This window comes from Camarhynchus parvulus, chromosome 9, assembly GCF_901933205.1.
Source record: "Camarhynchus parvulus chromosome 9, STF_HiC, whole genome shotgun sequence".
NCBI lineage: Eukaryota > Metazoa > Chordata > Aves > Passeriformes > Thraupidae > Camarhynchus > Camarhynchus parvulus.
The window spans coordinates 20,877,749-20,892,618 of NC_044579.1; the positions used below are offsets into that span (position 1 = coordinate 20,877,749).

General features: G+C 44.3%; 1 protein-coding gene across 1 annotated transcript in view; it reads left to right on the plus strand.

Moving 5' to 3' along the window:
- The window catches only part of UBXN7 (UBX domain protein 7), a 28,737-nt gene extending 15,160 nt beyond the window's left edge, over positions 1-13,577 (plus strand). Inside the window, exons 6-11 of the mRNA XM_030954621.1 lie at positions 2,809-2,955; positions 3,345-3,435; positions 5,108-5,235; positions 6,156-6,549; positions 7,007-7,086; positions 8,722-13,577. Coding sequence (XP_030810481.1) covers positions 2,809-2,955; positions 3,345-3,435; positions 5,108-5,235; positions 6,156-6,549; positions 7,007-7,086; positions 8,722-8,883 — 1,002 coding nt within the window. The 3' untranslated portion in view covers positions 8,884-13,577. The remainder of the gene's footprint in view (positions 1-2,808; positions 2,956-3,344; positions 3,436-5,107; positions 5,236-6,155; positions 6,550-7,006; positions 7,087-8,721) is intronic.
- Positions 13,578-14,870: the final 1,293 nt, after the last annotated feature.

The window sequence follows — 14,870 nt, forward strand, 5'->3', positions numbered from 1 at the left end:
TCTGGTGTGTGCAGTTCTGTGCTTAACACTCAGCAGGGTTTCAGTGAAGGGACTGAATGTCACTCAATTGCAGAGTTTCAAGTCTGTCTATATAATTTCTTTTTCCCATTTAACAATAACCTTTTTTAGCTGCTCCCTGCTTTACAGCTGAGACTGAGGGGTTTTTTTGCTTCTACTTAAAAAGCAGCAATCATTTGGAAGCTGGCTTGGTCACTGTATTCAAATGGAGCAAATGCTGTGCATAAGGTGCTTGTGGCCTGGTTTGGGTCAGCAGTTGCAGGTACAGCTGTGCCCCAGGAGTGCCTGGGTGCTGAAAGCATCTGTGCCCTGCCCCAGGTAGGAAGGAGAAGTGTGGCCCAAACAGGAGATTTCTTGTTTGATAATCTCCTGCTCTGACTCTCTGTCAGCTGTTATCTTCCCCACTGAGTCACACAAATGTCCAGAGAATCACAAGGTGCTGGCTCTGCTTCCTCCTTCTCTCTGCTGCCTTGAAAGGATTGCATTTCAACAAAACTGAGCCAGCAGGAACCACCCCAACATTTCTAAACCATACATGTTCAGAGAAGTCAAATGAGAGGAAAACTTATTTTTAGTAGTGCAGGAGCCAGAGTTACGCAGGGAGATCCAGCACTGAGCATAAAGCAAGACTTGTCTCACAGATTGTCTCAGCAGGTTGCTGGTGTAATGGTGAATTTTGTGACTGGGCAGAAAGGGTAAAGGCACACTTAGGGCAGATTGGATTGGTTTGGGTCGGTTTTTGCATCGGGGCTCCACTGGCTCTGCTCTCAAAGAGTGGCTGTCCTGTACTGCCCTGTCTGTGGGCTCTGTGGCTGCCTGCCATTGGCCTTTATACCTCAAAGGAGGAGGGGAATGGGGGCACTTGGTGTTGGAAACAGAGGATCTAAATCCATCAGATCCCAGCTTTTGGGATACACAAGCCAGCTCTTGAGCCTTGCTGCCTTGTCACTTACCAAAATGACCCTAATATAATATAATCTCCAAATCCAGAGTGTTTCTTCTCCTCCTCACACTGTTGTCCTTCCACCCCCTCAGAAGAACCCCTTGAGCTGTGTAAGAGCTGTGTGTGTGAGATAGCAGCAGTTTAACTGTGTCCTTTTAAGTGTTAAATCCAAAGCTTGCTTTTAGAAGGAAGTTTAAAGTAGTTTCAAAAGCTCTGACTGTTCTGCAGGTAAAAACTCCGTTTTGTAGATTTTCTTTGTGGAATTTCCTGCTTGCATCCTTCCAATGCCCTCAGCTGGACAGAGGAGAGGTAGAGCCAGAGGTTTTCATTAATATTAAAAGATACAGAGTGAGGGTAGAAGAGTGAGGTGCACTTTCCAGCTTTCTAATTATATAGTTTTGGGAGTGTTCTTTTAACAGACTACCCAAGAAGTCAGGACTAAGGCAATCCAATTGACTTAAATAATATAAGATCTGTGTTCCCTTTCAACTTGGGCAGTGCCTCTAGACCTCATCTCATACTGGTTTCTTAGAACTAATTCTCAAAATGCAGTTAGCTCAAAACAAATCCTTTAAATAAAGGCATGACAATTATATTTAAGACCCTTGCCAGTTACTTAGGTGTCACCTTCCCCACTTTTCTCACCTGGTGACCTGGATGCTGGCAGTGTAAATTTAGTGGTAAGTAGTTAGTGTGAGGCCCCTTGTGGGAATAGGATTATTCCATGCTTCTACTTTCATCATTTTTTTCCTTTGAGTAACACAAAAGCTGCCTCTGCAGGGTACTTGGCCACACAGACTGACTTTGTAGGCTGGGATTCTTGCCTTGGTGAAGCTGAGTGTGTGGGGTTCACATGTCTGTCTGTCACACAGTGGACAGGCAGACTGTTCCAAACTGCACTGGCTAAAATTCGTTTCAAAAGTAAAAACTTTGATTTGGGGAACAAAGTAGTGCCCAAACAGCAAAATCTTGCATAACATCCTGATTCCCCTGATTTTTTTTATCCTTTGAATTCCTTAACAGTAGATTGCTAGCAGGATGGTGAGCATAACTTTTAAATTTTTTTTTTAAAGCAAAGAGAGTTCCTATGCCAGCTCCAGTCTTTCCAGGTGGTAAGAGCATTCCTGCTGTTGATCTAGCCCTCTTTTTTTCAACAGGTATGACAGTTCAGCGATCAGAATTACATTCTTGATCAAACTCCTACCATTAACTTGCAACCAAGCAATCAGACAGTGCCAGCTTTGTGACTCAAACCAGTAAGATTTCTTCCTGCGCCTTCCTGTCTCCCTCCTCACTTGCAGTCTGGATAAGCAGCATCAAAAAAGGATGCCTAATTGGGCAGTTGGACAGTCACAGAGTAACTCAAAACTTGGAGAGAAAAAGAAAACACACAGAGAAGGGGTGCTGTTGAATCAATGCAAGTCCTCTGTCAATTATGCAGCCTACTTAACTAGATGGTCCATGGGTTTATCTTTAGACTGAGCAGGTCTTTGTTGTCAGATCAGTGGGACTGACTACACTTTTCCCTGAATAAATACTTTATTCAGCAGTGCCATGTGTGTCCCCCCTCTGAGTTGCTTTTCCCTCCCTGTGCTTGGCTTGTTGAAATGCAGCAGCTCTGTTCATCGATGTGATTCTGTAATTCAACCAGGCTCATTTAAAGCAGATCCTTCAGCCCTGCCTTCTGTTTTGTGGGTGCCTTTTCACTAGCTCTGTCCATCCTCCTCACTGTGAAGGGGTTTTGGTGGAAGGTCTGGCAGTGGTAGAAGCCATCTCTGATCATTGCTGGCATCGGTGCTGTCGGGTCCTTCATCCTGATCTAACCAAGCTTTTCCTTCTGCTTCCAGGCCAAGGAGTGTGGTCAGATGCAGAACAAGTGGCTCATGATAAACATTCAGAACGTGCAAGATTTTGCCTGCCAGTGCCTCAACCGTGACGTGTGGAGCAACGAGGCTGTGAAGAACATCATCAGGGACCACTTCATTTTTTGGCAGGTGAGAAATTGCCTGGGGATGGATGTGTGGCTTAACTTGCCTTGGGAGATGGGACAGTGGGAAAAAAATTGAATTATTTGGAAAAGATAGAATTCTCCAGGTAAACCTGCAGAAAAAGTGTGTTTCATGGAGTGTATGTAGTTTATGGATGGAGGTGGAATTCATGGATATGCATCTGAAGGCATAAACTGCCTTTCACTTGTGCAAACAAGATATTACCGTGTATTTTCTAATACATGGAGAGCTAGAGGATTAATTCCAGCTTTTCAGAGTTACAACTGTGTGTACCATTTGCAGTTTATACTGTAGAAGAGAGAAAAACTCTGTGCATTTTCAAGGTACAGTTTGTTTTGTTCCCTCTCCAGCCACTAATCTGCCCAATTTTGTAGGTGTACCACGACAGTGAGGAAGGACAGCGGTACATACAGTTTTACAAATTAGCAGATTTCCCTTATGTCTCCATCCTGGATCCCAGGACAGGTAAGACAAGTGGCAGCTGCTTTGCCTGGAGTTATCCCATGAGTTATCCACTGACAGTTGTAAGCTGGAATGCTTTCCACTGCAGACTGTGTTACACTTGGCTGAAGAATCTCAAGGACTGACTCAGCATGTTCCCAGAGGAACTAAGGGAATTAAACACCCAAAACTTGCAGAAATTTTGTGTATTTGAAGCTTGGCGAGTATTTTGCTTGGAAAGTGAAAATAGTTCCATCTGGTGGAAAAACTCTGAATTCTTTTTTTGAAGTCTTTCAAAAGCTTCTTGAAGTCATGTGATGAATAACTACAATATTTGTAATTGCTGCATGAATCTGCTTTCTGCTCCTCCCATAGAGCTTTGTGAGGCTCAGCAATGACTTTAAATTGCTTCTTAATTTTGAAATACTATTTTGCCTTCGAGTTTTTGTTTTGTTTTGCTTATTTTTTACCTGAACAATCAAACTTCTCCCTCTCCCTACAGCTCTTTCAGAGTTCTTGCTATTTCTTCTGTATCCAGCAGCTTCTTTTATCATCATGTAATGCAGCTGCCTGGTTATATAATGTCAGTCTGGTCTCCTGTTTCTAAGGACTGAAATGATAGAGATGAGACCTCTGTGTAGCTGACTTAAACCACCTGAAAAATACATACATTTTTTAATATTGCAGCTGAAGTTAGAATTCTCTTCTTAGCACTTTCTTTCTGGGAACAAATGCTGTTTGCCAAAGGTTAGAATCAATTTGGCAAGAATGGAGAAATGCTTCTTCATAAGCTCAGTGGTTTGGTTTTGAGGCCAAATTCACCATTCTGTGCTCACGTTCTTGTAGGTTAAAAGAAAAGAATGGAAAGAAATTGTGTCTGTATCCATGTCTGTCCCTTTTCAAGGGGGTGGAAGGAGGAAGCTCCATAATTAGCAGGTGGTAGCCTGTGGGAAGCTGCAGTTCCTCAAATAAGGACTCTTGCAGCAGTGGTTTGGTGTGCTTGATGTGAAAAACGCCAATCACTTGTTTTTAAAATTTTAAAAGTTTAATAGTAATAAAATGGTTGTAAAAATAGTAATACAATTAGAGTAATAAAAACTTGGACAATTTGGATTAGGACAATATGAGACAATAGAGACAAAGAGTTACAGACAGTCTGGGTACCTTTTTCTGGGCAACATAAACCCAAAAAAGGACACACGTTAATGGAGGATTAACCCTTAAAAACAGTAGCCTGTTGCATATTCATACACCTCATATATAATGGATAAATTCCATTCAAACACAGGATTCTGTCTAGTCAGTGTCAGCTTCTTCCTGTGAATTCTAAAGGCATCTTCACGGCTGAGCAAGGCAGGAAGAAGTTTGTTTCTCCTGATAATGGAGTAATAAATTCTTCTCTGAAAGATTTAGGTGTCCTGTGGCTGCTATCTCAGTGGGAGTACCTCATTCCTCTCTTTAAAAGAAAAGTATCTTACATAGCATAGTTTCTATTTTAACATTATGTTATAACCTAAAACTATATTTCACATACTGCTTAAGAAAGTTAACACAGCATAACCTTCTAACATGACACATATAATATTCATTTTAATATTTGCGAAAAGCCAATCATAAAATATGCATTTTTCACATTTGACCACTAAACTGCAGCGTTTTGCTGAAATTTTGTTTGATGGCACCTTTTGTTCCCTAGGCCAGAAGCTCGTGGAGTGGCACCAGTTGGATGTGACTTCTTTCCTGGACCAAGTGACTGGGTTCCTGAGCGAGCACGGCCAGCTGGACGGCCACTCCAGCAGCCCTCCCCAGAAATGCTCCCGCTCAGTAAGTGTGGCGCTCCCTGGAGACAGCCTGGAGCAACACTCTGACCTGTGCTTGTCCAGCTCTCCTGATTTCCCAGACACACTCAAGGAGTTTGTGCAGGGGCATGCAGGAACTCACCGTGCCAGGGAATGCCTTCTCCTGGCGTCACTGTTTGTACTTCTGGCCCTTGGTTTGGATTTAGCAGAGTGTGAAAAGAATATTGATTACTCCATGCAGAACTCCAAGGAGAAGCCACTAAGTAATTACAGCATGCCTAGCTTTCCCTGCTGTGCATTCCTGACAGGCTTAGTGCCTTCCCTTCTGGAAGACTGATGTCCTTTTTGTTTTCAGTACATGTTTGAAGGCAGTTGTGATGTGTGTGTTGTTGAATTTGCAGGGTCCTCAGGACAAAGGAGGAATTGAGAATCTGACTCCTTGTTCTTAGAAGGCTAATATATGATACGTGATATGATGATATGATATGATATGATATGATATGATACATCACATTATATTATATCACATAACATTTATATTATAACTATATTATTATATTATATCATATATTTATATGATTATATTATATTATCGAATGCTATACTAAAACTATACTGAAGAATAGAGAAAGGATACAGACACAAGGCTTAACAAGAATGATGATGAAAATTCGTGACTCTTCTCCAGAGTCCAACTCAGCTGGACATGATTGGTCATTAAGTAAAAACAATTGACATGAAACCAATCAAACAATGACCAATTAGTAAACAATCTCCAGACCACATTCCAAAGCAGCAAAACACAGGAGAAGCAATCAGATAATTATTGTTTGAATTTCTCTCTGAGCCTTCTCAGCTTCCCAGGAGAAGAATCCTGGGCAAAGAGAAATGTCGCTGTCATATTTTCAGAAAATATGCCAGTGACATGTTGTGTGCATCCCACAGGAGAGTCTCATCGATGCCAGTGAGGACAGCCAGCTGGAAGCTGCCATCAGAGCCTCCCTGCAGGAGACACATTTTGATTCCTCCCAGGCCAAGCAGGAGAGCAGGTCGGACGAGGAGTCGGAGTCAGAGCTTTTTTCTGGAAGTGAAGAATTTATTTCTGTTTGTGGCTCTGAGGAGGAGGAGGAGACAGAGATTCCAGCCAAGCTGAGGAAGTCTCCACACAAGGACTTGGGGTATAAAAAAGAGGAGAGCCGGAGGCCTCAGCCTGAGCCCTCTGCAAGGACTGAGCCTGGGACAACATCAAACCACAGAGTCCTGCCCTGCATCGATGCAGGGGCTCTGGAGGAGTCACCTGACAAGCCTGAAAGTACCTTCCGGGGCCTGGATGTGAATGGTAAGTGCTCCTTTTTATTGCTTCTGTTGGGGCTTTTTTGCCTGAAACTGTTCATAGGCTGCCAAGCCTGGTTTCGTCCCTTCTTTTAAAAATCCCTTCTGATTTCCTCCCTGCTTGCCAGCAGACGTGTGAGTGATCCAAGAGCAGCACCACTTGGGCACAGCAGTGCCCCAGCCTGCAGAGCCTTCTGGGTTCCCTGACTCAGGTCCTGCCCAGGAGTAAAATCTACTCTGGTGTAACACAGGTGCTCTGGGCACTCTGCCTGGGGTCAGTCACTTGGAAGAGTCCTGAGCCTGATGTCTGCATTTTGATCATTGTGGTAGCATTTTATCTCCACAGGCTGGAACCTTGTGTTTGTCTCCAGTCCCTCGCCCTGCTGTGCTGTCCCACCTAAAATCTAGCTAGGAGCTCAACTCAGCTGCCCTGGTGTTAACTTGTGATAATTTCATTTGTGTAGGACCAAAGGCACAGCTGATGCTGAGGTATCCAGATGGAAAGAGGGAACAAGTTTCACTGCCTGAACAAGCTAAACTTCTGGTGAGTGGACTTAATGGGAATCCTTGTCTGAGTAAAGATGAAACTGCAGAATTTCTGTGCCTGGGGAGACACTGTTGGAATCAGATCTGGTGGGAGAGGTGTATCCAGGGAATGCCTGCGCTGTGTTCCGTGTCATTCCTCTCTGGTAACTGCTGGCTCTGTATGTCTCCACTGCAGCTTGGGTTTTGTGTGCGCTCCAGTGTCTTCCTCAATCCCCACACTGCTCATTTCCATTGTAAAATTGCTCTAAATGGCTTTTGCATTAATTGTTAATTGCCATAAAAGCCTCTCAGCTTTCTCATTTCTGGGGTTTTGTTTCTAAAAGTTGTTGGTTCCCATCAACTCAAAGGCAAAACTCAAATTAGACTCAAGGTAAAATCAAAGGCAAAACTCCCCATTCTCTGTCTCTCCCATCATACTTCCACCCTCCCTTCTGGACATGGATGTTGGAGCAGACTTTGAAGGAAATTCTCCCAAAACAAATGTATTACACAATGTGGTGGTTTTGCATGGGAGGTAGAATTTTGGTCAATTACTGTGCCTCAGATGTGTCTCAGCTGTGCTTTGGGCTCCTCACCTTGGAGAAGTCCATGTGAATGGCATTTCCATCAAAATATTCCAGGGAGCAGAGTGTAAAGACATTACTGTGCTCCTGTTTGCCTTGAGTTTTCAGGAGCCAGTAGCCAGTTCAGCTCATTTAAATGTAGTCAGTCTAACAGCTGGAGTCATAGGGAAGGCAAAAGCACACCTCATCAGAAGGATTTTATGTAGATTTGGGAGAAAAGTGTCCTGTCTCTGACAGAAAATGGGGCTATTGCCTAGTCAGCAGCTCTAGGAGTGTACAGAGTCCTCTGCCCATGTTCTCATCCTTGACTCTCCTGCTTGAAAATAAAAGAGAAAAAAAAAGCTTGACTGCCTTTTGAATGCAGCTTGTTAAGTAAATTTGCATATATTATTAGACATGTAGCACTTTTGAATACTTAAGCAATTCATTTAAGGCAGTACAAAGTGTTAAATTGAAATAAACCCTGGTTTGGTTTGGCTCCTTTTATCGACTTTGGAAGTTAAAGGAAATTTATCTCAGCATATGATTTCCCTTCCGCTCTAGAGTCAGCAGAGGAATTTTGCTGAGTCAAGGTTTGTGGGTAAAGACATCTTTTGGTTGCAGAGCTGAACAAGCAGCATTTGTGCTCATCTCATGTGATCTTCTGGAGCCTTTCAGTCAGATCCAGATTGAGTCTCAGGTGTTTCTTTGTGAACATAATTTCCATACTGATTTTTTTTTTAGCCTTTAGTTGCTTCCATTTTAAAGCTGGCCAGAACTAGCAAAAGAAATTGCTTAAGGAGACAGTGGCACTTCAGTTTTAACTGATGAAACTGGTTATATTGATCAGTTTGAACAGATGATATAAAACATAAAAAAATGTTTTATTTTTAATCATTGTGTTGTTATTGACAAAACACTGGCTTCCTTACACACATTATTTCCAGGAGGTGCTTATGTTTCCAGTATTACCATGATGCCCTTTCTTCCCCTCAAGCCAAAAAAAAAAAAGTTGATACTTTTTAAAGGAAAACAGGATTTTTTTCCCATTCTGACTTCTGTGACACTGGTTTGCCTTCCTTTCTCCCCAGGCTCTTGTGAAACACGTGCAGTCCAAAGGATACCCCAACGAGCGCTTTGAACTGCTCACCAACTTCCCCAGGAGGAAACTCTCCCACCTGGACTATGAGATCACATTACAGGAGGCAGGCCTGTGTCCTCAAGAGACTGTCTTTGTGCAGGAAAGGAATTAGCACTGTGGCCTGAGTTCTCCCAGCCTTCCTCCCTCTCCTCTTTGCCTGGGACAAGAGTGGTTAAATATGCAGTTAAGGGTCGTGGGATTGCAGTGCTGGAATCAGGCAGCTGACTGGCCCTTCCTTCTCCCTCCTCCTCTCTCTCCCTCCCTTCTCCCTCTCTAGTGACCAAATGAGAGTGCTCAGAGTTTTATTTTCTTCCTTAGCTGCGGAAAGCATTGGGAGGAACATCTTCCCTCTGCTTTCCTGGAATAAAGTAAAACAGTGATCTGTGTATCCAGCATGCTGGAGCTTGGAGTGGCCATAATACACAAACCCTTCTCGCTGCTATTCTTAAATCTGTTTTGTTTAATTTATTTTTGAAAAGAGTGTGTGATGAGGCATGGAGGCATCTCTCTGTAAGGAGAGGGCATAACCTTCAGGACAGTCTTTCCTTTGTTTGGATTCCCTACACAAAAGGTCTCCATTAACCTTCCAGCCTTCTCTTATCCAACACTCTAGTTTTGGAAAGGAGTTGGGTTGAGCCATGCTAAAATGCTCTCCTCCACCTAATTCACAGGCTTCTAGATTGCCCTGCATGTTTTCCTCTTGCTTTAAATTGCCAGTGGACATAGTGAAAAAAACAACCAACCCCCCAGAAATCCAGCTGTGCTCCATTTGGGATTGACTGCTTGGCCCAGAGGGAAAGCTGTGAGTCCAGTGCTGGAGCAGAACCAGCTCCTTGGTGGGGGTGGATGGGTTATCCATGTTCCCTTCCCTGCACCCTCAAAGTGTCTCCTTACTTGCTCTCAGGATTTTGCAAATAACAAGGGTACTGTAAAGGTTTTGGATTCTCTGAAAACACCTGCCACAGAGACCTGACAGTCAGTTGGCTTTTTTTCTAGGAGTGAGTGGCTTTACAGGGGTTTTACAGCACTGACAGCATTGAGCATCAATTAATGCTTCATAAAACACTTCCCAGCCTGGTGGCTTGAATTCCCTGGGATGATTTTTGTTCTATTTCTGTGTTTATGTACTATTACTTACCTCTAAATTTGGAGGGCTGCATGGAAAGCTGCTCCTTGGTGCAGGCTTTCCTTTTAGCTCTGGAAGCTGGCACACAAGTCAGTGCCCTGGTTTTCCTCCAGTGTCTTCTCTAGACATGGAGCTCTTGGCCAGTTGGTATTTCAGCAGATGTTCCAGTGGGACAGGAGTTAACTGGCACAGCCCTCAGCACAGGGTGGTGCATTTGTGTATTTACAGCTAAAAACTCAGTTTAACATAGTCTTCAATCACTGAAGAGAAGGCACATGGGACCTGGCATAACTGCTGACTTTTTCTGCCTCTCTCAGATGATTGTCTTTGTTAAAGACTTCAGTAGTCAGAAATTTATATTTTCCAGTTTTCGAGATATTTTGCCTTTGATTTCACACTAGCATCTGTACTTTGGAACCTTTAAATGCAAGAAAACACAGAAAATGTCTGGCATTCCCCATGAAAACTTCAACTCACAGCTGTCTCCTCTCCTAATTGAGCTTTGACATGTAATCATGCAATTGTAGAAGTTGATTTCCCTTTCTGCTGCAGGATGTAGTGTCAGGAAAGCAGATTTTCAGGATCTCAGTTTCCTGATCAGTGGTTGATGTGACACCAGATGTCATCTTTGGTTTGTAAGACATTTGTAAGACACCCAGGTGTGGAGGCTGCTCCCAGAAGGGGGAAGTGAGGGGGAATCTTGTAATCTTGTGTTTGGCCTGTGAAGCAGCAGTGACACCTCTGGACTGAAGCATCCTTTAGTCCTGCATATCCAGACCCCTAACTCACATCTCCACGTAGTCCTAAAGCTTCCAAAGCAGCCCCAGCTGTCTGGTTGGAATAACAAGAACCAGGTGTGATTTATTGGCACCTTCCCTCCCCTGCCCCTCCTGGGCCTGCTCCTGTGTGTGGGGCTGTGATGAGACCAGGAATTGCTCAAACAGGGGAAAAGAAGATAGGGAAGTTGAACATTTACATTGAAAATGGCATTTTCTCATGGTTTCTAGGAGTTTGTTCTGTTCCAGGAAACTGGGTTGGAGTTTTTCTATCTGTTTCACAGTGTGTTTTTTTCTATCACCTTTCTTTTGCTTTGCTTTGAGAGCAAGAAAGAGAAAAAAAATTTTTAAGGAATACATATCCCTGCATGTGGCTCTTCTCTTTGTTCATTCCTCTCTCTCTCTCCTTCCCAACCCAAACAAACCCAGTGCCACACATCAGCTGTGCTGTGGGGGCTGAAAGCTGATGAGAAACTGCCCCAACCAGGACACAGCCTCTTCATCTCTTCATCCCTTTGGAGGAATGTGTTTTGCTGGCCTGAGGAATGTGGTTGAAAACACAAATCAAGTCCTGCCTGGGACAGGACAGCTCATGGCAGTGAAGGTGATGGGTTGGGCAATGTTTAAAGAGTCACTTCTAGATGTGAAATCTGAAGCTCAAATTGCCTTTGCTGGAAAAAATGTGTTAGATTTGGTTGGGAAATACGATGTTGAGCTGTGAAGGACAGAGGAAGCCAATCCTTCAAAAGCTGTGGTTTGTGGCTTCCTGTGGGTGTCACTGGGTCAGGATTTGCTGCAGGGGCTGGTTGGCAGCAGAGCAGCAGCAGTGCATGTGGGCAGTGCAGGTTTTCCTGAGTGGAGGGAGAACTGTCAGGGCTGTTTGGTTTGAAGCTGGAGCTCCTTGCTGCTGGTGGAGATGTTCCTTTGCCTGTGTTCTTCATCTAACACAGCTTTCTTTTGGGATGTAAAACACATCCCATTTGGTCACAACCAGGATCATGGAATAGAAGGGGAAACAAGCTCTGGCTTTCCCTGCCAGGTGCAGCTGACACATTTCCTTCCCATTTCAGAGGCCCACAGGAGGATTTTGGATTTTTTTTGATGCTATGTGCTCTTAAATCAAGCTGATTGACCAGCCTCAACCTCACAGCATTCCCCACTGACCTGAAAAGGGCAGGTAGAGGCTGTGCCAAACATTTCTGGCCATACTTTTGTTATTTTCTTTAGGATTTGAACAAAATTCTGTGACTTTTATGATTTCTGACATTCATGGACTGCAGTGCATTTCTTTTCCTGGTAAATCACTTCAGTTAACACCACTGATCTTAGAGGAATGTCCAGGATTTGCAGGTGGCCTTGTAAAATACAGTTGTCTGTAAAAGGCATCCAGATGTACCATTATTCCTAAGTAGATCTAAACAGGAATTTTCCATCAGCTCTTCCCAGAGCTCCCTGACCTTCTTCTCACTGTTAGGGAAAGTGACACCTCTCCTTTGTCCAGCTTGTGTTTCACAGGGTCCACGTCCTTCAGAGCTGATTTGTACACTCAGCCTGCCCTGGCACTGCTGCTGTGGTTTGTACCTTTGCAGAAAAACTGGGTTTGGTGCAGGTTTTAGTAACTCAGCCTCTCTGCTGAAGGGTCTCAAATTCCTGTTCCTATCAGAGCACTGAGCTGCTTCACTGGGACTCGAGCAACAAGGGCTAAATTAAAACCAGTTTTCTTTTGGGGGCAGGGCAGCATTTTGGGCTGTTTGTCAGGTAGCAAACTGCAGAGATGCTTGAAACGTGGTGGTTTTCTGGTAAACCACATAAAAATGAAATATGAACATAGGGACCTGTGTAGGAATGTCCATGCGAGTGGGAAGATCTGTATCATTTCAGGGCCTCATCACTTCATTTTTATTCCTTTTTAGTTTATACTAAATGTCACTATTTTCTTCTGGTTTAATCCCTGTTTAGTGAAGTTGATAAAACAGGTGTTCCAAGAGGAGAAGGGGTGGCAGAGATGTGCTTCAGGTGGGTGAAGGGCAAAGTCTCTGTCCTTAAGGACTGACTGTGCCTTGTCTGGCTGTTCCCACAGGCTCAAATCCAGCCTCTGCTCTCCCTCACCCTTTCTATTTATTTATTTTCACAAGTGATTTTCTATAAGTGGAACAGCTCCTGTTTCAAAGCCAGCACAAACTGATGCTGAGCCCTGTGCTGGCTGCGTTGTTGGAAGCACCCACAGGCCTGTGTGGGTTTGGAGCTGGTGAGGTTAATGGATGCTCTTTCTGTGCTGACTGTTTTTTCCTGTCTCCTCTTGTCCTTGGGATGCTTGGTGTCTGTGCAGTCCCAACAAACAGAGCCATATTTATCTATTTACACCCACAGGGCTTCAGTCAGAGACTGCTGCGCCTGACAGCAGTGCCTCGACCTGCGTCGGGTTATCCCCTGTGTTCATGGGCACCCTGGGAGGGAGGACAGAAATTGGGGATTTGGTCACTGACAGAGCACTGGCAGTGTCCAGAAAAGCCGCTTTGTAACTCTTGTGAAACGGTGCCCACATTGAAGGTGTGGAACTGAAACTGTGTGGAGCAGGGGATGAGGTGCTATTTTATAGACCAGATTTACATGAAGAACATCTGGGTAAGACTCTGCTCAGAGACAGCAGACTCTAGGACAGATGGTTTTTAAAAATGAGGCTGTTTCCTGGAACTGGGGAACATCCAGTTTCTAAGGGACAGCTTTTCACAATGGTCAGTTTATTCAATAATGGCAACTTCACATGGGAGGAGGGAGAGGATTAATTTGGAAGTTTTCAGCTCACTGTGCTGGGAGGGACCAAACTCAAGGAAACCTCTGATCTATATACACAACTGCTGCATTTTTTATAAATATATGTAAATGTCCTATTGTAATATTTGATCCTGGAAATAAAACAAACTGTTTTCAGTAGCTTTCTTCAGCTCTTGGTTTTTTTGGGGTTGGGGTTTATTTGTTGGTTTCGTTCTAATGGAAGTCTGTCCCTGTGTTATTTGTGGAGTTCCTGAGTCTTTCCTTAAGGATACTGGGCTAGAAGGATAAGGATCTGTTGATGTCAGCACTGCCCAAGAAAGCTTCAGGCTGTTGTAGAGGACGGAAAATCTTGAAGTGAGACAAACTTACAGGACCTTGACAGGAAAAATACCTGTATGAAAACTAACATAAAGAGGCAGGGCTAGGATTTTCCTTCCTTCCCAATGAAAGAGCAGAGGAAATGGGGGTTTCTATTCTGAGCTGTCAGTGTCCTCTTGGTACAGGTGGTGGCAAGGCAGAGCCTCTGACTTATGGAATTTGGGCTCCTTGGGACATTCCTGTTGTGGTCTGGCATGAAATGCTGAGGAGCAGGGACCCCTCTGCACCAGGACTTGGCAGGTACAGTGGAGAAATAGAAATTAGGAAATCAGTTTTGGGTCATCCTCATGTTCCTGACTGTAGGTGGGACTCCACTGTGGAGCTCAGCCCCTGCCATGGTCTTGTAGCTGGAAAACCCTGAACTCTTCACACAGCCTAGGAAAATATTTCCAGTTCCAACTGAGTCAGGAATATTTACATCAGTCTGCAGGTCAAGGAACTGCAGGGATACTTCAAACTCAAAATACCTCTTGGGTTTCATTTACTTATTTTTCCTTTCTGTAAACTTCAGCTTTTCATGGGGTTGGTTTATCTGAACTGTAAATTCAGGAGACATTTGTAAGCCCTAAAGGGGATATTGTCCAGCATTGTGTTGGTGTTTCCTCAGTCAGTTCTAGCCACAAACACCCTGCAGGGCTTTGTCTGAGGGGATTTTGGAGAAGTCTTGGCTGAGTAGTGGCACAAACAGATTTGCAGATGCTAAGGACAAGAGTGGGAGAGCCAGAGGGGTGCTGAACATCCTCCATCCAGGAGCTGCTTTGGCACTGAACGTTTCCATCCCACCAGGTCAGACTCACCTCAGTCTCTGGTTCTCCTTGAAGCCAAACCACTCTTGAGACCCAGCCTGCTGTGCAGATTCCCCAGCCCCAGAGGAGCCTGGGGAGGCAAAGAGCAGGGAGATGAAAGCTCCTCTTCAGCTCTGAGGAACCAGCAGGAGCCCCTGGCCAAGCTGGAATTGCCTTAGGTGGCACCACGTTTGGCTGCACCAGGACTGGGTGACTTGGCAGCAAATTCCTTGCTGTGCTGACACTTTCCCAGTTGCAC